Below are 26,148 nucleotides of genomic sequence, written 5' to 3'. Positions count from 1 at the left end.
TGACTTTCCTTGTCTTTTTCCATCTAAATAGTCTGAAGTTCTACTACGCTTATTCTTTCTTATTTAAATAAATCAGGTTCTTATTTCACATATTCTTTCATTACTAAGTCCTTCTTTTCCAAATAGATTGATCCTTTACTTGGCTTCTTAAACAATTACCACTAGATCAAAGATTCGTTCTTAACTAACTAATCTATGTTGATTGGTAGCTCATTGATCTTTATTGAGTCATAAATCATGTCTAGAATGCTTTAGAAAGAGATGAGAATAAAAATGTGAACCAAATGCAACTTTCCAAAATATGCTGAAAAAGGGGTCTCCGCTTGAGCGCCACTTTGGTCGCTCGAGCGGACTGCAAAATTTGAAAAACTTCTGGGAGTTCAATTTCCACGCTCGAGCGAGAATTTCCTCGCTCGAGCGGACAACGTAAATTCTAGAATTTCATAATTGCAATTTAAATTCAAATTTGGCATTTAAAGTCTCAAAACATGTATTTTTGGTACATAAAATGGAGAACCACTGTATGATTTAGTAAACACTTTCAATTAGAAAACATTCATTCAAAATCATGTTCCAATTGTCCAAATTTAGTTTTTGTTCATCTTATTAATATCAACCCACAATTCTAAGCTATAAATTAGACTTCTCAACCTCTTGAAAGTTTTGTGATGTATGTAAAAAAAATAGAACCCAAGTTCATTATTAATAATAAAATCAAACTTAACCAATGAATTACAAAATCAATTCCTTAGAATTTCAACTTAACTCAATCTATAATCCAAAACTTGATTTATGATCATAAATGTTCCAAAATGTGTTAAAATTGAATAAAACTTTTAAATTCAATTACATGCATGGATCAAACAAATTCATAATTTTCATGACAAAATCAAAACTTTTTCTTACATTAGGATTAATTCCAAATTTCCCTAAATTTGATTTTTCTAAAGCTTTTCCTTTCTCTCTTCAAAATATGAGATTGAATTAATCCAAATTCTTCAAAATCTATGATGCATGTGTAATTAGAGTATTAAAACTTACAAAATTTGTCCATGCATGTATAAATGAAACTCAATTTCTTGCAAGACTACCAAAACCAAACTCAACATAATTGATTTCTAAACTAATTTCTAAATTTATTATCCATGCTCATGAACCTAACCCAATTTCTTACAAAATCCATGAGATTGATTCATAACTTTCTTAATTTCAAGTGTGACATGAAGATTCAACAATGCTTGTTTAATTGAAGTATTGATCTTGTAGAGTTTGTCCATGCACGCAACAATGAGGCTTAATTTATTCAAGACTACATCAATAAATCCAAAATAATTAATTTTCCAAATTAATTTTCATAATCATGAACCTAACTCACTTTCTTGCTAATTTATTTTCCATTGCATGAAATTGAGTCTAATTACCTCTTAGTTTCAACTTCTAGATAAATTATCTACAAGATTTGAGCTTTAATTTCTTATCCCAAACCTTCAATTGATGAGTTTCTTCACAATTCCTTGAGTCTCTCTTCAACTCTCTACTTTTCCAAGCTTCCCCTTGCTTTCCTTCACCCTTCCAGCACATAGAGTTGGTCTCCCCCCCCCCCCCTCTCTCTCTCTCTCTCTCTCTCTCTCTCTCTCTCTCTCTCTCTCTACCTCTCGGTTTTGTCCAGCACAAACACATGAATGCATTCATTTTCCTTTTCTTTCACCCTTATTTTGTGTTTCTTACTCATGGTTGAGTACAAGTTTGAACCCACCAGATTATACACTCACACACACACCTCACTTCTTGCCCAAGAACATGACACATGCACACACACACACACTCAATTTCCAACACATCACATACACACACATACACAGATTTCTCAATACACCCACACCCATTTACCCCCCCAATACTAATTTAGTCCATAATTCAATTTGTGTCGAAGAATAATTTAACTAAGCATCACTTAATCTTAATAAATTTTAATTAACACTAAATTAGTTAATCATAACTAATCTCAGATCCCACATAATTTAATTAGTCTAAATGACTTCCATTAGGGCCTAATTAAATATATTTAAATTTATCAATCCAAATCAGATTTTTAATCAAACTTCTAAAAGGCTCTAAACATCAAATTAAACTTATTCCCATCATCAATTTTGGTTCCTTAAATCATTAAAGTCTTCAATTTTGGATTAAACTTCAAAATCTTCGCCGATAAATTACATATTCAAATTGGACACCCCACAAATAAATTTAATTCGTAATAATCACAATTCTCAATCCTCATAATTTAATTAACTTAATCAATTCCAATTCGGGCCCAATTTAATTGAACTTCAATTTTACTAAATTGAATCGAATATTTAATTAAACTCCCAAATAGGCCCGTAATTAAAATTAGATTGATTCAACTTCTTAACTTCACTTCCTTAAGCCATTTGGACCCCTTAATTTCTAATTCCAAAATAACTCTTTAATAGAATCATATACAAGTCAGATCCCACAATCCTCATAAATCCCAAATTAAATTATAATACTCGGCAATGAAATTTCAAATTCTCTTAATTAATCAAGTACTAATCATTATACGTGATGGGGTTGTTACACCTTTAAACTTGTCTGGATAACCAATATAATATTCAGATATTGTTCTTGAGTACAACCTTTTCTTTTGTAGGTTGAAGATTCTTGCCTCTACTGGACAACCCCAAATATGTAAGTGTCTTAAACTAGGTTTCGTACTAGTCCACAACTCAAAAGGAGTTGTTGGGACCGCCTTACTAGGAATCCTATTTAAGATATACATTGCAGTCTTTAAAGCTTCACCCCACAATGAAATGAGTACAATTGAGTAGCTTAACATACTCCTAAGCATATATTTAAGTGTACGATTATGCCTTTCAGCAATTCCATTCTGCTGTGGCGTACCAGGCATTGTATATTGAGCACAAATGGCTTTCTTTTCTAAGACTTTGGCAAATGGGCCAGGATTTTGGCCTGACTCATCATATTTATCAAAATACTCACCACCCCTATCTGATCCTATTATTTTAACCTTTCTATATAATTGTTTCTCAACTTCAGTTATGTACACCTCAAGGATGTTAACAGTTTGAGACTTTTCATGAATTAGATACACATATCCATAACGTGAGAAATCATTTATAAATGTGATGAAATATTTTTCACCACTAAGACATGGGATGTTGTGTGGCCCACAAATATCTGTATGAATTATCTCAAGAAGCTTATTACTTCTTGTGTTAGAAAGTACTTCAGTAAGATTTGATTCATAACAAACAAAAGAAAATTTCTTACATTTCTTTTCGAACCAAGCCTTTCACTTGCTGCAGTCTTTCTTCACATGTCCCTTCTTGCCACAAAAGTAGCACTTGACAGTGAACCATTTTGAGCCTGATTTTCTTCCCCAGGTCCATTCTTTTTCTTGGGTTGATTTTTTTTTTTTTTTAATTTTACAAACTTACCCTTCTTTTTCTTTAGAGCTCCATAAGTTACAGCCAATGCAATTTGACGTCCTTCCTCCCTCAACCTCACTTCCTCTTGAACACACATATTAGTCAACTCATTCAAACTCTACTTATCTTTATTGGTGCTATAGTGAATTTTTAATGCGCCGAACTGTGATGAAAGTGAGTTGAGAATAAATTGCACAAGGAAAGTTTCATCAACTTGCATCACCAAAGTTTTAAGCTTTGCAGCTTTGTCAGCCATATTGAGGATGTGATCTTGAACTTCTCGATTGCCATCATATTTCATTGCCATCAATTCAGCCATAATAGTGCCAGAAAGTGACTTGTTAGTAGATCTCAATCGATCTTCAACAACCTTTAAGTATTCCAATGCATTAACAGTTTGAGGTAAGGAGGTCTTGATGTTATTCAGAAAGGGCAACTTGTTCTGAAGAACTATCTTTAGTAATGTCTGTAGGTTTATCTTCAAGCAATGCCATATCGAGGTCCAACACACGCAGTGTAAACTGAACATGTTCATACCATTCCGAAAAATTCGAGCCAGTAAGTCAAGGGACGCCCGATGCAAGAGAGTGCAATGAGGTGGGAACTATTATTGAAATAAGATAGAACATATGACGCCCCAAATTTTACTCTAAGGGTTAGGGTAAAGTCACTATAGAGTCTTTTGGTCAATAACCAAATAAGATTCTAGGAAGGTTGGAGGAGTCAATATAGCCTCCCTTTTAAGTCCAACCACCTTAGATAGCAAGCTATTTTTTTTGACAGATCTTAATAGCTTTTAACACAAGGTCTCATAAGTAACACAAAAATAGGCATAAACAATATACATATTAAAGCTTTAAGAATTATAATGATGAACTATATATATCACATAAGTCTTTCCTTTGGAAAAAACTTAGGTATATCTATTGTCCACTCGTCAAGAATCACTTATGTAGGTCTAAAGTAATATATGCAACTTTTCAACTAGTCATGTTACCTTTGGGTATTCAATTCTAATCTGCCAAATTACAAAAGTTACATTACCCTATCCAGTTCATAATTATTTGAAAGTGACTCTTCTTTGGGCTAGTCTCGATCTCCTAATTATAACTGCAATTGAGAATATTATCGACCTTAATATTACCTTTTTAACAATTCTTTTATGTAGTTCTATATTCATAAGTTTTACAAATTTAGGCCACTTTGGCAGCTACTAAATTAGTAAACCCTATGAATACGGAACTAACCAACAATATTCTCTATTAATTTGAGTTATTTAATTATTATTAATTCAATCACTATTTTAATAAAATCAAAATGTTATGATTTCTAGAATTTCTTTTATGTGATTGCAATTACCAATATGATAATAATAATAATTCTAGATGAATATGAATATATATATATCAAATTATGTAATATGACAATCATGAATATATCATATTGTACGGGGGAAAAATATCCCATACCGCTCGTGCTCCTCGCGTCCAAGCTCTACTTTGATCCGATTAACCTGCGAACAGAATGGCGGTGAGCTACCTGAAGGTGTGTTGCCGCAAAACCCCTCCGACGGTCAAGTTAGCAAACACTCAGAGATAGAGAGAGAGAGAGAGAGAGAGAGAGAGAGAGAGAGAGAGAGAGAGAGAGGGGAGCAGACTGAGTGCTAGCGTTTCTCTCATCAATTGATGATCCATGCCCAGCATGGAGGGTGCAGTCATGCTTATATACCTTCTGCGCATGCCTCTGCATCCATTCGCCTTTCGATGCGTGGACTTGCTCTCCTATCCCGTTTTCCCATGTGTTAGCGCAAATTCAGCTAAATACCACCTAATCAAACTGTCAAACGACGCTGGTGCGAACGGGCAGCTCGACAGCGATGACCCAACCGAGCTCTTAGCCGAGCTCCATCATAACCGAGCTTAATAGTCATCCATTATGACCGGGCTTCCGCTCGATTGGGCCGGTCTGCGGAGGATCCCACTCGCCGAGCTAAACGAGCGAACAATTGAAGCCGGGCTGGCAGAGGATCATCTTGGCCAAATCTGGTCTGGGCTTCAACTGAGCAAACTCCACCGGGAATGGCCCAGCCCAACTCGGCCCGAACACGCTCAGACCATCTTTAGCCAGGCCAACACATAGACCCAGGGCCAGATTATGAAATCTCCCTCTCATATATAACGGTCAATAAGAATTACACCTAATATGAATTAACCACTTCAATATTCAATATTCAATGCCATATAAAATTTCTAACAATTATAAAAAAAATATATATAACAAAGTTTACTCAGTAATCACATTACTTATGAATAATAGTTACCGATCACATGATGATCCACAATTTCAAAAATTAAAAATGTTCTAGAAATTTTGAAGTCTCCTATTTTTTTGTAAGAAGAGATTGCTTTAATTTAAATCAAATCTCATAAAATATTATTATTTAACAAAATATTTGAGGATCGCGATGTGGCGGTGTATAGGATCAAAAATTCAAATTAGTTTAAAATATTTGAAAAACTTCTTTACAAGTAACCAAGAAGTAACAAACATAATGGAATAATGACTCACGATTAACGTAAAAGTTTTACTACGGAATTTTCATCAATAATATATACAATTAATGATAATAATAATTATAAATAATAGATATTTAATATTCCAAGGTGTATTGATTCACAAAACTAAGGCTCTAATACCACATGTAAGAAATTAATGTACATGTAACCATAGTAACAATGCGGAATTGAACTTTACAGGATTTTGAATTCAATACAACTTAAGAATAAAACGAAAATACCTTTGTCAACCATTGAATTAGAGAAGTTGAGAACATACCCTAATAATTGAACCTTGAATTATTGGCTTACCTTTTTCTCTTTGTCTCTCTTAATTAGGATGACTATAGAACTTAGAGTGATGGAAAAATACTTATCTCAACAAAGGGGAGTCACCCATCCTTATATAGAGAAGAGAAGAGAGCCATATAAACTCTATCAGAAGAATTCCTATCGATCAAGGTTTCCGTTTTATCTTAAAGGAGTAATTATATTAAAATTCTAATTAGTGAACTTTATCTCAAATTTGCTTTATCTAATTGTGGAGTCCAAATAAAATAAAACATGTAAAAAATATGTTGGCTATTGGACCACATCAGAAAATAAATCCAACAGATTGTTGGTGAACGATAATGGTGGCCAAACAACAATGGTGGTGGTAGATGATGACGAGTAATATAAGATACGATATGAGCACCTGGTGGGATTAGTATAGGATTAATTATCCAGCTGAATTAATGGAATACATGATTTGTTCTTCTTACACTTACTTTGCAATAGATATAAAAAAAAATACAATCACAATTGGATGCTTATTTTACATTATTAGTTGTAAGATTAAAAAGTTCATCAATTTTGTTAAATAGAAATACCTATCAGAATCTAATATATGAATAACAAAAATTACAATCAAACACTAGAATGTTGTAGACGTCCCCCGAACGCCCCGGGGGGATGAACCCCCGTTCTGTTCATTTGGCCTCACTACAGTTCGGACTCTCAGATTGTCACGGTTCTTAATCTGAACCAAAGAGTCCAAATCCGGCAAATCGTTTTTGAGAAAACAGATTTTTAGAAAAGAAATGCCAAACATGGACTGCTTTGCCAGATACAGAGTCGCCACCTAAATATTTTATTTTGGGAAATTTAGGAAACCCTGACTCGTTGCCTAAGGCCACGTGTCCGTCATCACCAAAGTTGCCTCGGCTCGGGAACTTGGGTACGATTGGGAAAGGTCACTTCGTGAGCACCCCCGCTCGCCCGATCAAAGATCGGCCTCTACTAACCATGATATCTATTTTTGAAAACATTATGTGTTCTTATTCCAGTTATTAGCCTAGATTACTATGTGATGCGCACAGCATACAAGTATAGACTGGATCGCCTGAATTGGAACAAAACATTTCATGTTTGTTTGTTTGAAAATGGTTTGATGGTGCTACCCGCAAGTAGGCTAAGACGTGGATTTGCCACCCTCGGGTGGGTTTAGAAAACATGATTTTGCCACTATCTAGTGGGCTTAAAACACACATTTGATGAATTGTTCCAATTCAAATAACCCAACCTTCACCCACAGGCATTCAGGCAGTTATATCACATAAGAAATTAGCCTCATGGTAAACATGCTATCATGGCAGTTACTCACACGCATGCAAGGATGCTAAAGCATAAAACTTACCGAGTACTCCAAGCCAAAACAGAAGCTAATTAGAAATCCATGCATGATTCTAACTACACAAAGATGCCTAATGCAGCACATGCAAAAATGCAACTATAGCAGGCTCGGCTATTCTAAACATGGCATATGAAATGCTATAGCTAACACGTATTCAACTTGGAATTGAAAATACGATGCAGTTAGTATGATGCGCCGAGCCCGGTGCATGCAAGACAGATGAATGAATGCAAACATGCTATCATACTGTATGCTAATTGAAACATGCCCTAATCTAACCATCATAAGCGGGTAAATAAAAGGGAGAAAGACATGGGATTGGAAGACATACATCACACATACGCACACTTATTACAATATTTCCCTTGCGCAGAGGGTCCGAATAAATAATATAGTCCTGAATAAATAATTACAGTCCAAATAATTACAAAACCCTAATTAATTAACAAATTAAATTAGGAAAGCAATAAATTGGCATGCAAGCCAGGGACTGCCTCAAATCTGCTCCGGATGATGAATGATGCATGCTCGGGTTGCCTTGTGCGGAGAATCCCTTGCGATGCCCCGGTTTGCCTTTGTTTGCAATTGTTCTTCGAATGCGTGCTAAGCTCCGGAAGGCTGCCAATTTCTGATTTGCTGCAACAGAGAGCAACAAAGGGGCATGGCAAAGTATTTTCACATATGTATGCATGACTACTCTTCAGGGAGTGTAGTCCTCGATCCCCGTGCCACCAGTCACGTATCTCGATGCATGATGGCTGGGGAGTCAAATTGCATGACTCAATATGGAATGAAAGCACATGAAAACACAACAGGGCCTAGACTCCATCATAGATAATCCGGAGTGTCGGCGACCAAGAATTGAGATACGTTTCGTCACTCGGAGTATGAAACGTACCTCGTTTTCCGTGCTCAGGCTAACTCCTATCCCAAACACAATGCAATATGCATGACATGCATGAATGCAACTAATATACAACCTAGCATGCACAATGCTATGAAATGGCATACACGATGCACGAGGTAACATGGCATACACAATGCGCTAACATACAACCTAGCATATACAATGCTATAAAATGAAATGGCATACACAATGCACAATGGACTTACACCAACATGAGTGGACCTCAGCCGCACTGACATCGGTAGCCATTAGATGAAAATGAGACACTCGAAATGCGTGCACACATGCACGCAAACCGAGGACCGACCCTAAGGCACAAATGCCACTCTAACAAGACATGACAAGGCATGGAACATGGTATGCAAACATGCAAATTTCAGCACTGAAATGTGATGCAAAATGGTCCCAAAACATGGAAACATGGTACCCGATGCATGAAATGAGACCCGAAACGCAAAACTAGGCACACGCAATGGCCTATAGCTATACAAAGCATGCATTATTTGAAAATAAAGTGTAAGGAAAGAATCAAGGCAGTCCCAAAACATGCATATTTTCAGTTTTAAGCAAGGCCAAAAAGTGAACACAAATAGGGCTAAGTTAGCATGCAAAAATGGCCCCGAAAGAGAGATAAAGAAGCAAGTAGCAGCTGCTGGCCACAAACAATGAAGAGCCCTTCAACAAAGTAGAAGAGGGGCTCAAAACAAGGTATTTTACAGTTTATGGCCGAGCCCAAAACAGTGCACAAGTAAGCTTAAAATACTATGCAAGAAATAGGCCTAAAAGAAGGTTTAAACACAAAGTGTAAAAAGGGAGCCTCAAACAGCAAAAGACCCTTGATAAAACATGAAAGGGGCGGGGGTCAAAATATGACTATTTACAGTTCAGGTTAGAGTCCGAAAATACAATCACAAGGGGCTAAGAAAACATGCAAAAATAAGGCCAAAAGAGGGATAAAGAGGCAAGTGACAAAAGGAAGCCTCAAACAGTGAAGAGCCCCTCAACAATGTTAAAGAAGGGCTCAAAATAAACCACTTTTCAGTTTATAACCAAGCTCGAAACAATTTACAAATGAGCCTAAAATACTATGCAAGAAAGAGGCATACAAGAGAGGTAAAGAAGCAAGTGTAAAAAGGAAGCCTCAAACAGGGAGAGGCCCTTAAACAAACATGAAAAGGAGCTCAAAATAATGCTATTTTCAGTTAGGGTCGGAGCCCAAATATGCAAGCAAGAGGAGCTAATATATTGAGCAAAAATAGGGCCAAAGAGAGGGATAGAAGACTTACCCTTGAAGACCAATGCTTCAACAACTCTTTGTTTGAGAAAAGGTGCTCCTTGCCTCTGGAAAACCAGCTTCAAGTGTTGGAAAGGATGGTGGGGAGGTGGTGCTATGTGGTGGTGTAGAAAGGGGCCAAAAAAACAAAAGGGTTTTGATGCTTGGAATATAGAGAGAGAGAAATTAAATGTAGGAGGCTTAAACAAAATTTTTTTCTAACCTCCTTAATGCAGCTGGAGCTGCTGGTTATATAGGCATAAGAGTGGAGAAAAGGGGGGGAGATTCAAATTCAAGTTTCCCCTCCAAAAATTTCCCCCCCGGATACAGAATTTGGGGGGAAACAGAATACATATTTGTGGTGTACCAGGAGAGAGGAGTAAGGCCGGCTGCTTTTCTAGGGTTTAGGTGGCCAGCCGGCCTTCCCCATGGCCGGCCGCCCAAGGGTCAAAAGGGTCAATCATGATTGATGGCCGGCCATGCCAAAAAGAGGGCCTCCCATGTGTGCACAACACAACCATGTGGTCAAAAACTGGAGAAAGTGAACCAGGAGAGAGAAAAGGCCACTTTTAGGAGGGGTTCAAAAGGGTCACACAGAATTACTGGCTGGTCATGTGATATTGGTGGCCTCCCAGGTGTGTACAACACAAATATGTGGTTTAGGGCTGGAAAAAGTGGCCTTAGAGTGGTCAACATTGGTTTTCAAGTGAGAAAAACGGGCGACGGAGGGCGATGGAGGAATAAAACTGGTTTTCAGAACAATTACTGGCCTCCCACCCTTCTACGACCTTCCTAACAATGAAACAGAGGTCCCTGCCAAAAATGAACTCAAACCGATGCAAAATGGAGGTTCGGGGGCCGAAACGCGCAGCCCGAGGCCCCGAAAACTGACTGTTAGGCACCGGAAGTGGTGTTTGACCACGAAGTTGGTTTTTCGGACCGTAGTGTCCTTCAAAAGGGAGTAAATAAGATACATGCCAAAAATCGGAGCAAACGGAGGTGGTTAAGCGGTCCCGAACCGAGGCACACGACCGTTGGCTCCCAAAAACCGGAAACCGGGCTCCAAACGGGAAAAATGGCCTACGACCACAAAACGTAGCCTACGGTCACTGAGAGATGATCTATGAGACCTCTCCCTCCCTTCGGGAAGAGAAAACGGAGAAAACAGAGCCTGGTTCGTAAACCGAGGCAAAGCATGAAAGAGTCCGGAAGTCCGGAGGCGAGGCTCGCAGCTGAGACTCTGAAACCTCAGAACGAGCACAATATGCAATATCGCCAAGCACTCAATCGGTGACGTCTGAGTCTTAAGGTCGGTCAAAAATGGGGTGTCTACAGTTGCCCCCCTCTTTGACAGAACTCGAAAGTCATAAGTGACGGGAGTGAATGTCAAAGCCCAGAAACGACCCATTTTTGACAAGGCCGAAGACTTAGACAAACAGGCAAGATAACAAAGATGTGCCCGCAGGCAGGGGGCAAGATGCAAAATGATATGCAGGAAGATTTTGATAATTGGACTTATACGCTACGCGAAGCCGGTTTGAAAATTGGACTTATACGCTACGCGAAGCCGGTTTGATAATTGGACTTATACGCTACGCGAAGCCGGACATCACTCATGATCATGCAAAGAGAGCTGTAATGAAGCAATTATGCGAAATAAATGCAACATTTTAAGCGAATGCTAGGCAAGCAAGTAAACTCGAGCCAAACTACACCTCGTGCAGAAAGGATGTAAGAAAATTATGGAATTCTCACTGTGAATACAGTGTGCATGTGTGATAGATACACAGAGCGAACATGTGATTGATACACAAAAAGGTGAGCACAAAGTGTGATAGATGCACTAAGTGAACAAGTATGATAGATACACAAAGCGAGAGTGTGTGATTGATACACAGTGCGAACGCGTGTGATTGATTCACAAAAAGGTGAGCACAAAGTGTGATAGATGCACTAAGTGAACAAGTATGATAGATACACAAAGCGGGAGTGTGTGATTGATACACAGTGCGAACGCGTGTGATTGATACACAAAGTAGGCATAGTGTGAGCGTGTGTGATTGATACATAAAGTGGGCAAAGCGAGTGTGTGATAGATACACTATTTGAGCAAAGTGTAATTGATATACAAAGGGTGAAGTGAGCAAAGTGTGATGGATACACTAAAGGTGAACACAAAGTGTGACAGATGCACTTAGTGAACAAAGTATGATTGATATACTAAATGTGAACACGAAGTGTGATAGATGCACTTAGTGAACAAGTATGATGGATATACTAAAAGGGAACACAAAGTGTGATAGATACACTTAGTGAACAAGTATGATGGATATACTAAAAGCGAACACAAAGTGTGATAGATGCACTATGTGAACAGAGTGTGATTGATACACTAAAAGCGAACACAAAGTGTGATAGATGCACTATGTGAATAGAGTGTGATTGATACACTAAAAGTGAACACAAAGTGTGATAGATGCACTTAGTGAACAAGTATGATGGATATACTAAAAGCGAACACAAAGTGTGATAGATGCACTTAGTGAACAAGTATGATGGATATACTAAAAGTGAACACAAAGTGTGATAGATGCACTATGTGAACAGAGTGTGATTGATACACTAAAAGCGAACACAAAGTGTGATAGATGCACTATGTGAACAGAGTGTGATTGATACACTAAAAGTGAAAAGTGTGATTGATACACTAAATGAATAAAGTGTGATTGATACACTAAATAAATGAAGTGTGATTGATACACAAAAATAAATGATCTTAAAACGGAACTTGTTTGAATGAACCGTACATACAACATCGTGCGTGATTGAGAAACAAACTTGATAGGTACAATGCATTACAATGCATGATGCTTAAGGAAAGCAATAAATGGACAAAGCGGCGCTTTAGAAAGCACCTCATGAGGTGAGTGGCGATGAACCGCTCTACTCTGACGGGGATCTCCCTTCGTGCTCTTCGAACACTTACCTTCAACTTACAGTACAAAGGCTCTGAAATGCTAACAAGGGTCCTTTACGTAGAACACTTGGGATGCCACTTTTCTTCCTGACCACATTCACAACTTTCCCTATTCTCCAACGGGGTGACAGACTAGGTTGGTTCAGTATCTAGAATTGAGGTGCATACACGCTATCTCAACCTATGGGGCTTCCATACAGATTTCAAGCCGGGGATACACCCCTGGGTATTTAAACCAGACTTTAGTCCCGGAAATTCCGAGCCTTTATGTTCTAGGCATTAACCATTCGAACTCTAGTTTCCACCGTCGCAGTTGGTCTCCTAGGAACTCATTGCAAACACGGCCAAGATGTCCCTGGCACGAAACGGTCCTCAAGGAGAGCACTTCTGATTGTCTATTCTGGCTTGAAGCAGACTTGATCTTGAGATTGAGGTAAAGGTACATTCATACTTCGGAGCATTGGCAAGACCTGAAGAGGTACACACGGAATGTAGTCCTGGAACTTACTGAAGTTGAAACAAACTCTGATACCTGACATTTTCCTCTTTTGCTTTTGCTTTGCAGTCCGGAACCATATATAGCTTCAGATAGGTCCTGGTTCCACTGTTCTCACATGACTTGGGTTGAATCCTGGAATTTTATGAAAAAACAACTTCTGTTTTGTACAAATGTGGAGAACGGCCCGGCACTTGGAGCACAAAATGATTTTATTTTTGAAATTGAGAGATGAGTTTTTGACCAAGTATTGAGCCTACGACTGAACACAGTAAAACGACTCAACAAGGAAATAAAAGGCACACAACCTAGACACATCGAGTAACACTCGAAACGACTCAAAACAAGAATCGAGATAAAACAAAAAGACACGACACTCAGACGTGCACAGGGAGCCTGTTTCACCGGGTAGTGTTTCCCACCCTTTCTCATTTGTGGTTCTCACATCACTCGGCCCTCAAGCTCTGTTTTTCTGAAAAAGCCCTCTTCTCACTTTTCCTCTCATCGCACATCTTTCTATTCTTCAATCTCTCATTTTTCATCCCTCCCCTCGGTGGTTGATGGATAAATAGCAAATTGTGGGCTCGTGTCCCTAGCATTCTGCTAGATTCTCTTTCTTCCGCTCACAGCTTAGTGAATTCCTCCCACGGAAAGGTTGCGCTACAACTGGGTGTGTAGCAAATCTGCAGCTAACATCAGTTGATGAAGCTTTGCTGGGGAGTTTGGACGTGATAAGATCTGTCCAGATGATGGTGTGGAATATCTTGCCCCATTTTAGTTCGTGCTTCGCACTTTGCTTGATACCTCGTTGCTTGGAGGATGAGAGAGCTTTCTGCCCTTTCGCGGTCAGCTTCAATGGTGCCCTTTTCTGGCAGGTAAAGTGCCCTTTCTGGCAGGTAGAGTGCCCTTTCTGGAAGATGCATTGACAACGGGGGAAAGACAGGAAGCCTGACTCAACTGTGCCCCTAGTTCAATATTTTGACCATTTTTTTTTTTTGTCTTCTACTAAAACAATTTTGACCAATATGAGAGTTAGATAAACATACTTGTTCGATTTTTGATTTGAAAATCATGCGAGTTAGGTGATGAGCATTGAAAATTTTCCCTTTTTGGGTCTAAGAAATGGTTCAGTTTTGGAAAAGATGGAATAATTTTCGAGGGATCAGTCAACCTCAATAAAAATTCTCAAAAATTGTTTTTGCAAACGGCCACTGCTCAACGAGCGTAGAACCTACTCTTGAGATGCACGACCTTGGATCGGAGGCAATGGAAAATTGCCCCTTGTCTGAAGGACACTGCATGGCAAAGGAAAGTTGCCCCTTGTTTGAATAGCACTGCAGCGTATTGAATGGCAATAGAAAGTTGTCCCTTGTTCGAATGGCACCGCAGCACATTGTAGTCAGTCCTCAGAGTGACGAATACAACCAAATTCTCGGATACAGAGAAGACAAAGATGACCAGAACCATCACATGGACATAATCGAATTCGAAGTGTATGTAGCTGGACTTCAAGATGAAGTTGCCTACGTATCCCAAACATGGAAATCAAGCCATATGTAGTTCAGGGTTAAGGTACACTCGGGTATTTAACCTCTCCTTTTGCGCTCTAACTTTTGCCAGGGCTGCCCTTTGCGGGTTTTCAACCTTGCAAGCTATGTTTTTCTTCTTTTCAATTTTTGTGTTCTTTTTTTTGCATCTTTCTTTTTTGTTCTTTTGTTCTTTTCTCTTTTTTGTTCTTTTTCTTCTTTTCTTGCTCTAACTTTTTCCTGGGCCGCCCTTCTGGGTTTTCGGCCCAGCGAGCCTCTCAAGGGTAAAAGTATAGCTAGTTCATGCCAAATGGTTTTGAGATCCTGAAATTATCTGAATCCAGGAGAATGGCTGCTGTTCTAGCTTCGCAAGCTTCTTCTGATGAGATCTAATCTTCTTGACCTGACTTTGGATGCCTTTTGTTCGAGGGCTGCTTCAAATCTGGCCACATAGGCCTTACATGGCGATTGACCGTTGAACGTTCTGAATGGGTCCAAGGTTCGAAAACAAATGGATTGAATCTTGAGGCTGAGAGCGATCCTAGGCTGCACAATCTCAAGAGCGATTCCACACAAGTCTTCACAGGATTGCGCAAAACATTTTGTTTTTGAAAGTTTTAAGAAAGCGACAAATCGCTCGCGCCGGAGATAGTGTGGAACCAATCTGGATCAAAGCTAGGGTCCTTCTCAGTACTCACACTAACAAGCATGATTTCATTCATTAAGGGCTTAGCACGCCTCTCTTTCTCTCAGTTTGATCAAAGTTTTGCAAATCCTGAGGAATTCCTCCCTCTTTGTTTTCATCGCAACGTTCAAAAAGTTTTGAAAAACTCAGGTTATTACAATGACTTCAAGGCACAAAAAATGCAAAGTTCTTAGTCAAATACTGCCATCTCATTCAGAACTTCCGGCATAACTGGCACAAGGTAGAAGCAAATACGAGAGCGTGAAAATCACTGCTGTTTCATTCAAAATCTGTCGGCACAACTGGTTCCCTGGCAGAAACAGACTCAAAACAAAACGAAAAGATAAACACAAAACAAAATGGTGACGCCCAAGGTAACACCCCCCGGAATCACCCGACTCCTATACAACAAGACTGACTCGATACAACAAGACAGGCCCAAAACAAAAAGAGACTGACTCAAAACAAAAAGACAGACTCAAAACAAAACAACAAGGCTGACCCAATACCCAAGTCAGAAAGCACAAAAGCTAGCATTGGCAAATGCTCAAAACAGTGCATGCCATACACCATATCTGAAATAAACTGAACGCCGCCCGCAGGTGGTTCATCCCTTGTTCACATCACATTATCCCCTACAGGTTCACTGGTCGAGTGCCGATAGACTTTGCTGGACTGGTGATTTGTGCCTGACTGGCCTTTTTACCCTGCCTCTGGCAAAGGAACACTGATTGCCCTTGAACTGAATCTCTGACCTGACAAAGTCTATCAGCACAAGTTTGATGAACCTCGGGGGATATCGGAGCCTTCTGAAGCTATGGTTCCCAGACTACCCTAGCAAAAGAGAAAACATGCAGCATCTCAGCCTAACTTCACCAAAACAGATACGAGCATAGTAGGATGACTGTGCCCTCTACTGAATTCTGGCCCCAAAATTCTGCCCGTAAACTGATACCCTCAGGTGAACTGAATCCCAAAGTACTGAACTGGTGCCCGCAGGCCTGATGCCCAAACTTGTAGACTGATACATGCATTCCTATAGAGACGCACTCTAAAAGCACATAGCAGACAAGTGAGAGCCAAAACACCCCTATGTTGGGGTAGGGTTTCCCTGTCCTATTTTGTCAGGAGATAGGGTTTCACTACGCATGCAGCGGTTTCAAACAACCTATATCGGGTAAGCAACCTGTCCTAGTTTGGAATGGTCACTATGGATTCCGAATATGCACTAGGTCAAATGGTCAAAAAGGGTGCCCCGGTAAAATCGGGGTTTGTGTTCCCATACTGGTAGAGCCCACAACCGGTCAGCCTTATGGTCATGCCTTGACAAGACAAGCCTCCGGCAAACCGTTCAGGAATAGCAGATCGCAAACATGGTGTCCTAGGCGCACCAATGCAAATGCAATGCAAAGAAACACATAAGTGTAATCAAAACAAGATATCATGAGTTCAAGTTAAGTTCTCTAAATCCCCAGCGGAGTCGCCAAAAACTGTAGACGTCCCTCGAATGCCCCGGGGGGATGAACCCCTGTTCTGTTCATTTGGGCTCACTACAGTTCGGACTCTCAGATTGTCACGGTTCTTAATCTGAACCAAAGAGTCCAAATCTGGCAAATCGTTTTTGAGAAAACAGATTTTTAGAAAAGAAGTGCCAAACATGGACTGCTTTGCTAGATACAGAGTCGCCACCTAAATATTTTATTTTGGGAAATTTAGGAAACCCTGACTCGTTGCCTAAGGCCACGTGTCCGTCATCACCAAAGTTGCCTCTGCTCGGGAACTTGGGTACGATTGGGGAAGGTCACTTCGTGAGCACCCCCGCTCGCCCGATCAAAGATCGGCCTCTACTAACCATGATATCTATTTTTGAAAACATTATGTGTTCTTATTCCGGTTATTAGCCTAGATTACTATGTGATGCACACAGCATACAAGTATAGACTGGATCGCCTGAATTGGAACAAAATATTTCATGTTTGTTTGTTTGGAAATGGTTTGATGGTGCTACCCGCAAGTAGGCTAAGACGTGGATTTGCCACCCTCGGGTGGGTTTAGAAAACATGATTTTGCCACTATCTAGTGGGCTTAAAACACACATTTGATGAATTGTTCCAATTCAAATAACCCAACCTTCACCCACAGGCATTCAGGCAGTTATATCACATAAGCAATTGGCCTCATGGTAAACATGCTATCATGGCAGTCACTCACACGCATGCAAGGATGCTAAAGCATAAAACTTACCGAGTACTCCAAGCCAAAGCAGAAGCTAATTAGAAATCCATGCATGATCCTAACTATACAAAGATGCCTAATGCAGCACATGCAAAAATGTAACTATAGCAGGCTCGGCTATTCTAAACATGGCATATGAAATGCTACAGCTAACACGTATTCAACTTGGAATTGAAAATACGATGCAGTTAGTATGATGCGCCGAGCCCGGTGCATGCAAGACAGATGAATGAATGCAAACATGCTATCATACTGTATGCTAATTGAAACATACCCTAATCTAACCATCATAAGCGGATAAATAAAAGGGAGAAAGACATGGGGTTGGAAGACATACATCACACACACGCACACTTATTACAATATTTTCCTCGCGCAGAGGGTCCGAATAAATAATACAGTCCCGAATAAATAATTACAGTCCAAATAATTACAAAACCCTAATTAATTAACAAATTAAATTAGGAAAGCAATAAATTGGCATGCAAGCCAGGGACTGCCTCAAATCTGCTCCGGATGATGAATGATGCATGCTCGGGTTGCCTTGTGCGGAGAATCCCTTGCGATGCACCGGTTTGCCTCTGTTTGCAATGGTTCTTGGAATGCGTGCCAAGCTCCGAAAGGCTGTCGATTTCTGATTTGCTGCAACAGAGAGCAACAAAGGGGCATAGCAAAGTATTTTCACATATGTATGCATGACTACTCTTTAGGGAGTGTAGTCCTCGATCCTCGTGCCACCAGTCACGCATCTCGATGCATGATGGCTGGGGAGTCGAATTGCATGACTCAATATGGAATGAATGCACATAAAAACACAACAGGGCCTAGACTCCATCATGGATAATCCGGAGTGTCGGCGACCAGGAATTGAGATACGTTCCGTCACTCGGAGTACGAAACGTGCCTCGTTTTTCGTGCTCGGGCTAACTCCTATCCAAAACACAATGCAATATGCATGACATGCATGAATGCAACTAATATACAACCTAGCATGCACAATGCTATGAAATGGCATACACGATGCACGAGGTAACATGGCATACACAATGCGCTAACATACAACCTAGCATACACAATGCTATAAAATGAAATTGCATACACAATGCACAATGGACTTACACCAACATGAGTGGACCTCAGCCGCACTGACATCGGTAGCCATTAGATGAAAATGAGACACTCGAAATGCGTGCACACATGCACGCAAACCGAGGACCGACCCTAAGGCACAAATGCCACTCTAACAAGACATGGCAAGGCATGGAACATGGTATGCAAACATGCAAATTTCAGCAATGAAATGTGATGCAAAATGGTCCTGAAACATGGAAACATGGTACCGATGCATGAAATGAGACCCAAAACGCAAAACTAGGCATACGCAATGGCCTATAGCTATACAAAGCTTGCATTATTTGAAAATTAAGTGTAAGGAAAGAATCAAGGCAGTCCCAAAACATGCATATTTTCAGTTTTAAGAAAGGCCAAAAAGTGAACACAAATAGGGCTAAGTTAGCATGCAAAAATGGCCCCGAAAGAGAGATAAAGAAGCAAGTAGCAGCTGATGGCCACAAACAATGAAGAGCCCTTCAACAAAGTTTAAGAGGGGCTCAAAACAAGGTATTTTACAGTTTATGACCGAGCCCAAAACAGTTCACAAGTAAGCTTAAAATACTATGCAAGAAATAGGCCTAAAAGAAGGTTTAAACACAAAGTGTAAAAAGGGAGCATTAAACAGCAAAAGACCCTTGATAAAACATGAATAGGGGGTCAAAATATGACTATTTACAGTTCGGGTCAGAGCCCAAAAATACAATCACATGGGGCTAACAAAACATGCAAAACTAAGGCCAAAAGAGGGATAAAGAGGCAAGTGACCAAAGGAAGCCTCAAACAGTAAAGAGCCCTTCAATAATGTTGAAGAAGGGCTCAAAATAAACCACTTTTCAGTTTATAACCAAGCTCGAAACAATTTACAAATGAGCCTAAAATACTATGCAAGAAAGAGGCATACAAGAGAGGTAAAGAAGCAAGTGTAAAAAGGAAGCCTCAAACAAGGAGAGGCCCTTAAACAAACATGAAAAGGAGCTCAAAATAATGCTATTTTCAGTTAGGGTCGGAGCCCAAATATGCAAGCAAGAGGAGCTAATATATTGAGCAAAAATAGGGCCAAAGAGAGGGATAGAAGACTTACCCTTGAAGACCAATGCTTCAACAACTCTTGGCTTGAGAAAAGGTGCTCCTTGCCTCTGGAAAACCAGCTCCAAGTGTTGGAAAGGATGGTGGGGAGGTGGTGTTATGTGGTGGTGTAGAAAGGGGCCAAAAAAAACAAAAGGGTTTTGATGCTTGGAATATAGAGAGAGAGAAATTAAATGTAAGAGGCTTAAACAAAATTTTTTTCTAACCTCCTTAATGCAGCTGGAGCTGCTGGTTATATAGGCACAAGAGTGGAGAAAAGGGGGGGAGATTCAAATTCAAGTTTCCCCTCCAAAAATTTCCCCCCCGGATACAGAATCTGGGGGGAAACAGAATACATATTTGTGATGTACCAGGAGAGAAGAGTAAGGCCGGCTGCTTTTCTAGGGTTTAGGTGGCCGGCCGGCCTTCCCCATGGCCGGCCGCCCAAGGGTCAAAAGGGTCAATCATGATTGATGGCCGGCCATGCCAAAAAGAGGGCCTCTCATGTGTGCACAACACAACCATGTGGTCAAAAACTGGAGAAAGTGCACCAGGAGAGAGAAAATGCCACTTTTAGGAGGGGTTCAAAAGGGTCACACAGAATTACTGGCTGGCCATGTGATATTGGTGGCCTCCCAGGTGTGTACAACACAAATATGTGGTTTAGGGCTGGAAAAAGTGGCCTTAGGGTGGTCAACATTGGCTTTCAAGTGAGAAAAACGGGTGAAGGAGGGCGATTGAGGAATAAAACTGGTTGTCAAAATAATTACTGGCCTCCCACCCATCTACGACCTTCCTAACAATGAAACAGAGGTCCCTGCCAAAAATGAACTCAAACCGATGCAAAGTGGAGGTTTGGGGGCTGAAACGCGCAGCCCGAGGCCCCGAAAACTGACTGTTAGGCACCGGAAGTGGTGTTCGACCACGAAGTTGGTTTTTCGGACCACAGTGTCCTTCAAAAGGGAGTAAATAAGATGCATGCCAAAAACCGGAGTAAACGGAGGTGGTCAAGCGGTCCCGAATCGAGGCACACGGCCGTTGGCTCCGAAAAACTGAAAACCGGGCTTCAAACGGGAAAAATGGCCTACGACCACGAAACGTAGCGTACGGCCACTGAGAGATGATCTACGAGACCTCTCCCTTCCTTCGGGATGAGAAAATAGAGAAAATAGAGCCTGGTTTGCAAACCGAGGCAAAGCATGAAAGAGTCCGGAAGTCCGGAGGCGAGGCTCGCAGCCGAGACTCTGAAACCTCAGAACGAGCACAATATGCAACATCGCCAAGCGTTCAATCGGTGACGTCTGAGTCTTAAGGTCGGTCAAAAATGGGGTGTCTACAAATGTGAATCCCATAGATTAATAATTATAATTCTATTCTATCATCAGCTCAATCAAGTAGGCCCTAAAAGGACAAGTAATTTATTTATTTATTTATTTATTTTTTTTGGGGGGGGGGGGAGAGGAGATCATTACCAACAGATCCCATTGACTATATTTATTTACTCATAAGTAGAGTGGATTTTTTTTTTAATTTTTAATTTCATGTATTTGTCACTCATTTTGATAATGAGAAAATTTTTAGACTTTCTAGATGCGTTTTGTATTTGTAGAATGATAATTTAGAACTGTTAATAATACTAAGAAATTTATTAAAATGATAAATGATTGATATTGTAGACGTCCCCGAACGCCCCGGGAGGGTGAGTCCCGTTCTGTTCGATATTGGGCTCGCTACAGTTCGGACTCTAAAATTGTCACGGTTCTAAGTTTGAACCAAAGAGTTCAAATCCGGCAAATCGTTTTGAGAAAACAGATTTTTGAAAGAAGTGCCAAACATGGACTGCTTTGCCAGATACAGAGTCACCACCAAAATATTTATTTTGGGGGAATTTAGGAAACCCTGACTCGTTGCCTAAGGCCACATGTCCGTCATCACCAAAGTTGCCTCGGCTCGGGAACTTGGGTACGATTGGGGAAGGTCACTTCGTGAGCACCCCCGCCTGCCCGATCAAAGATCGGCCTCTACTAACCATGATATCAAGTTTTGAAAATATTGTGTGTTTTTATTCCGGTTATTAGCCTAGATTTACTATGTGATGCGCACAGCATACAAGTATAGACTGGATCGCCTGAATTGGAACAAAACATTTCATGTTTGTTTGTTTGAAAATGTTTTGATGGTGCTACCCGCAAGTAGGTGTAGACACCCCATTTTTGACCGACCTTAAGACTCAGACGTCACCGATTGAGCGCTTGGTGATATTGCATATCGTGCTCGTCCAGAGGTTTCAGAGTCTCGGCTGCGAGCCTTGCCTCCAGACTTCCAGACTCTTTCATGCTTTGCCTCGGTTTGCGAACCAGGCTCTGTTTTCTCTATTTTCTCTTCTCGAAGGGAGGGAGAGGTCTCGTAGACCGTCTCTCAGTGGCCATAAGCTACGTTTCGTGGTCGTAGGCCATTTTGCCCGTTTGGAGTCCGGTTTCCGATTTTTCGGAGCCGTTGGCCGTGTGCCTCGGTTCGGGACCGCTTAACCATCTCCGTTTGCTCCGGTTTTTGGCGTGCATCTTATTTACTCCCTTTTGAGGGACACTGCGGTCCGAGAGACCAACTTCGTGGTCGGACACCACTTTCGGTGCCTAACAGCCCACTTTCGGGGCCTCGGGCTGTGCGTTTCGGCCCCCGAACCTTCATTCTGCATCGGTTTGGGTTCATTTTTGGCAGGGACCTCTGTTTCATTGGTAAGAAGGCCGTAGAAGGGTGGGAGGCCAGTAATTGTTCTGTCAGCCAATTTTATCCCTTCATCGCCCTCCGTCGCCCGTTTTTTCTCACTTCAAAGCCAATGTTGACCACCCTTGGGCCATTTTCTGGAACCCTAAATCCCATATTTGTGATGTACACATCTGGGAGGCCACCAATATTTGGTGGGCGGCCAGTAATTGCTCTTGAACCTTTTGAACCCCTTTGAAAAGTGGGTTGTTCTCTCTCCTGGTTCATTGTCTCCAGTTTTTAACCACTTGGTTGTGTTGTGCACACATCAGAGGCTCCCTTTTTGGGGTGGCCGGCCACTAATGCTTCTTGACCCTTTTGACCCCTAGCCGACCGGCCATGGGAGGTAGCTGGCCGGCCACCTAAACCCTAGATAACTGGCCAGCCAGAATCCTTGCATCAAAAATAGTGTAAATACATCCTCCTTTTCCCCCCAGATTCTGTATCCGGGGGGGCCAACTTTTGGAGGGAAACTTGGCTTCATTTCCCTCCATTTTCCCCCCCTTTTTCCCCCTTCTCTTGCCTATATAACTAGCCTCCCAGCTCTGTAATAAGGGTTAGAAAATTTTCCCTTTAAGCTCCCTTGTTGTATCTCTCTCTCTCTATACTTCCAAGCACTAAACCTCTCAAGTTCTACACTCATTTCTTCATCAACCCATAGCCCCACCCTTCCATCCTCCATTCCAGCAGCTTGAGGTTGTTCTCCAGAGCCTAGGAGTGCTGCATCTTGGTCCAAAAGGCTGCTAAAATTTGGTCTTCAAGGGTGAGCACCATTTTCCCTCTTTTTAGCTTGTTTTTGTATCCTTTATAAGCCATACTTGCTTGCTGTTTTGGGCTCCAAACCTAACTGGGAATAGCATTATTTTGAGGTGTTTTTCATGTTTGTTTAAGGGCCTCTCACTGTTTGAGGCCTCCTTGTTGCACTTGCTTCATTAGCTCCCTTGTATGCCATTTTCTTGTGTAATATTTTTGGGCTATGTATAAACTGTTTTGAGCTCTGTCATAAACTGTAAAGTAGCTTATTTTGAGCCCTTCTTCAACATTGTTGAAGGGCTCATCACTGTTTTTGGCTTCCATTTTCCACTTACCTTTATATCTCTATTTTGGCTCCATTTTTGCATGATTTGTTAGCCTCTTATACTTCTATTTTTGGGCTCTGGTCCGAACTGAAAATGACCTTATTTTGACTCCCTCGTCATGTTTCATTAAGGGTCTTTCACTGTTTGAGGCATCCTTTTTATACTTTGTGTTATAGCTCTCTTTTTGGCCCTATCTTGCATAGCATTTTTAGCATGCTTATACACTGTTTTGGGTCTGGCCATCAACTGGAAAATATCATGTTTTGGGCCCCTCTTCAACTTTATTGAAGGGCCCTCTCTTGTTTGGGGTCAGCAGCTGTGACTTGCTTCTTTATCTCACATTTAGGGCCATTTTCGCATGCTAGCTTAGCCCCATTTTTGTTCATCGTTTGGCCTTGATTAAAACTGTAAACATGCTTATTTTGGGGCTGCCTTGAATCTGTCTTCACATTTCATGATCAAATAGTGCACGTTTTGTATAGCTATAGGCCAATGCATAGGCCTAGTTTTGTATTTTGGTTTCATTTCATGCATCGGGAGCCATGTTTCCATGATTCGGGACTGTTTCGGGTCATATTTTATCGCTGAAATTTGCATGTTTGCATGTCATATTTCATACCCTGCCATGTCTTGTTAGAGTGGCATTTGGTGCCTTAGGGTCGGTCCTCGGTTTGCGTGCATGCGTGCACACATTCCGAGTTGTCTCATTTTCATCTCATGGCCTCTTATGTGAGCGTGGCTGAGGTCCACTCATGTTGGTGTAAGCCCATATTGCATTGTGTATGCCATTTTATTTCATAGCATTGCGTATGCTAGGTTGTATGTTAGCGCATTGTGTATGCCATGTTACCTCGTGCATCGTGTATACCATTTCATAGCATTGTGCATGCTAGGTTGTATATTAGTTGCATTCATGCATGTCATGCATATTGCATCGTGCTTGGGATAGGAGTTAGCCTGAGCACGGGAAACGAGGGATGTTTCGTACTTCGAGTGACGGAACGTGTCTCGATTCCCTGTCACCGACACTCTGGATTGCCCATGATGGAGTTAGGTCTTGTTGTGTTTTCATGTGCATTCATTTCATATTGAGTCATGCAATTCGACTCCTCGGCCATCATGCATCGAGATGCATGATTGGTGGCACGAGGATTGAGGCATGTATACATTTGTGAAAATACATTGCCATGCCCCTTTCCTGCTCTCTGTTGCAGCAAATCAAGAATCAGCAGTCTTCCGGGGCTTGGCGCGCTTTTTAAAAAATATTGTAAAACAGAGGCTAATTGGGGCATAACAGTGGATTTCCGTGCAAAGGCGACCCGGATATGCATCATTCATCATCTGAAGAAGAGTCAAGGCAGTCCCTGGCTTGCATGCCAGTTTATTATTTTCTTAGATAATTTGGTAATTAATTAGGATTTTTGTACATATTTGGACTGTATTATTTATTTGGACTGTACTATTTATTTGGGACTGTATTATTCTTTCGGACCCTCTGTGCGAGGGCACAACTGTAATAAGTGTGCGTGCGTGTGATGTATGTCTTCCAACCCCACGTCTTTCTCCCTTTTATTTACTAGCTTATGATGGTTAGATTAGGGCATGTTTAGCATACAGTATGATAGCATGTTTGCATTCATTCATCTGTTTTGCATGCACCGGGCTCGGCGCATCATACTAACTACATTGTATTTTCAATTCCAAGTTGAATACATGTTAGCTGTAGCATTTCATATGCCATGTTTAGAATAGCCGAGCCTGCTATAGTTGCATTTTTGCATGTGTTGCATTAGGCATTTCTGTATAATTAGGATCATGCATGGATTTCTAATTAGCTTATGTTTTGGCTTGGAGTACTCGGTAAGTTTTATGCTTTACCATCCTTGCATGCGTGTGAGTGACTGCCATGAATAGCATGCTTACCATGAGGCTATATGCTTATGTGATATAACTGCTTGAATGCCTGTGGGTGAAGGTTGGGTTATTTGAATTGGAACAATTCATCAAATGTATGTTTTAAGCCCACTAGATAGTGGCAAAATCATGTTTTCTAAGCCCACCCGAGGGTGGCAAATCCACGTCTTAGCCTACTTGCGGGTAGCACCATCAAACCATTTTCAAATAAACAAACATGAAATGTTTTGTTCCAATTCAGGCGATCCAGTCTATACTTGTATGTTGTGCGCATCACATAGTAAACCTAGGCTAATAACCGGAATAAGAACACACAATGTTTCAAAACTTGATAGCATGGTTAGTAGAGGCCGATCTTTTATCGGGCGAGCGGGGGTGCTCACGAAGTGACCTTCCTTAATCCTACCCAAGTTCC

General features: G+C 40.8%; 1 protein-coding gene across 1 annotated transcript in view; it reads right to left on the bottom strand.

Annotated features, from left to right (window-relative positions):
* The window catches only part of LOC145814970 (uncharacterized), a 42,389-nt gene that overhangs the window by 2,512 nt on the left and 13,729 nt on the right, over nt 1-26,148 (bottom strand). The window contains exon 3 of the mRNA XM_082911937.1: nt 3,694-3,840. Within this exon, the coding sequence (XP_082768063.1) occupies nt 3,694-3,840 (147 nt within the window). The remainder of the gene's footprint in view (nt 1-3,693; nt 3,841-26,148) is intronic.

The sequence above is a fragment of the Camellia sinensis genome, chromosome 2 (assembly GCF_055761805.1).
Source record: "Camellia sinensis isolate YWXY chromosome 2, ASM5576180v1, whole genome shotgun sequence".
NCBI classification, from domain to species: Eukaryota; Viridiplantae; Streptophyta; class Magnoliopsida; order Ericales; family Theaceae; genus Camellia; species Camellia sinensis.
This window is presented reverse-complemented; position numbering and strand designations above follow the sequence as displayed.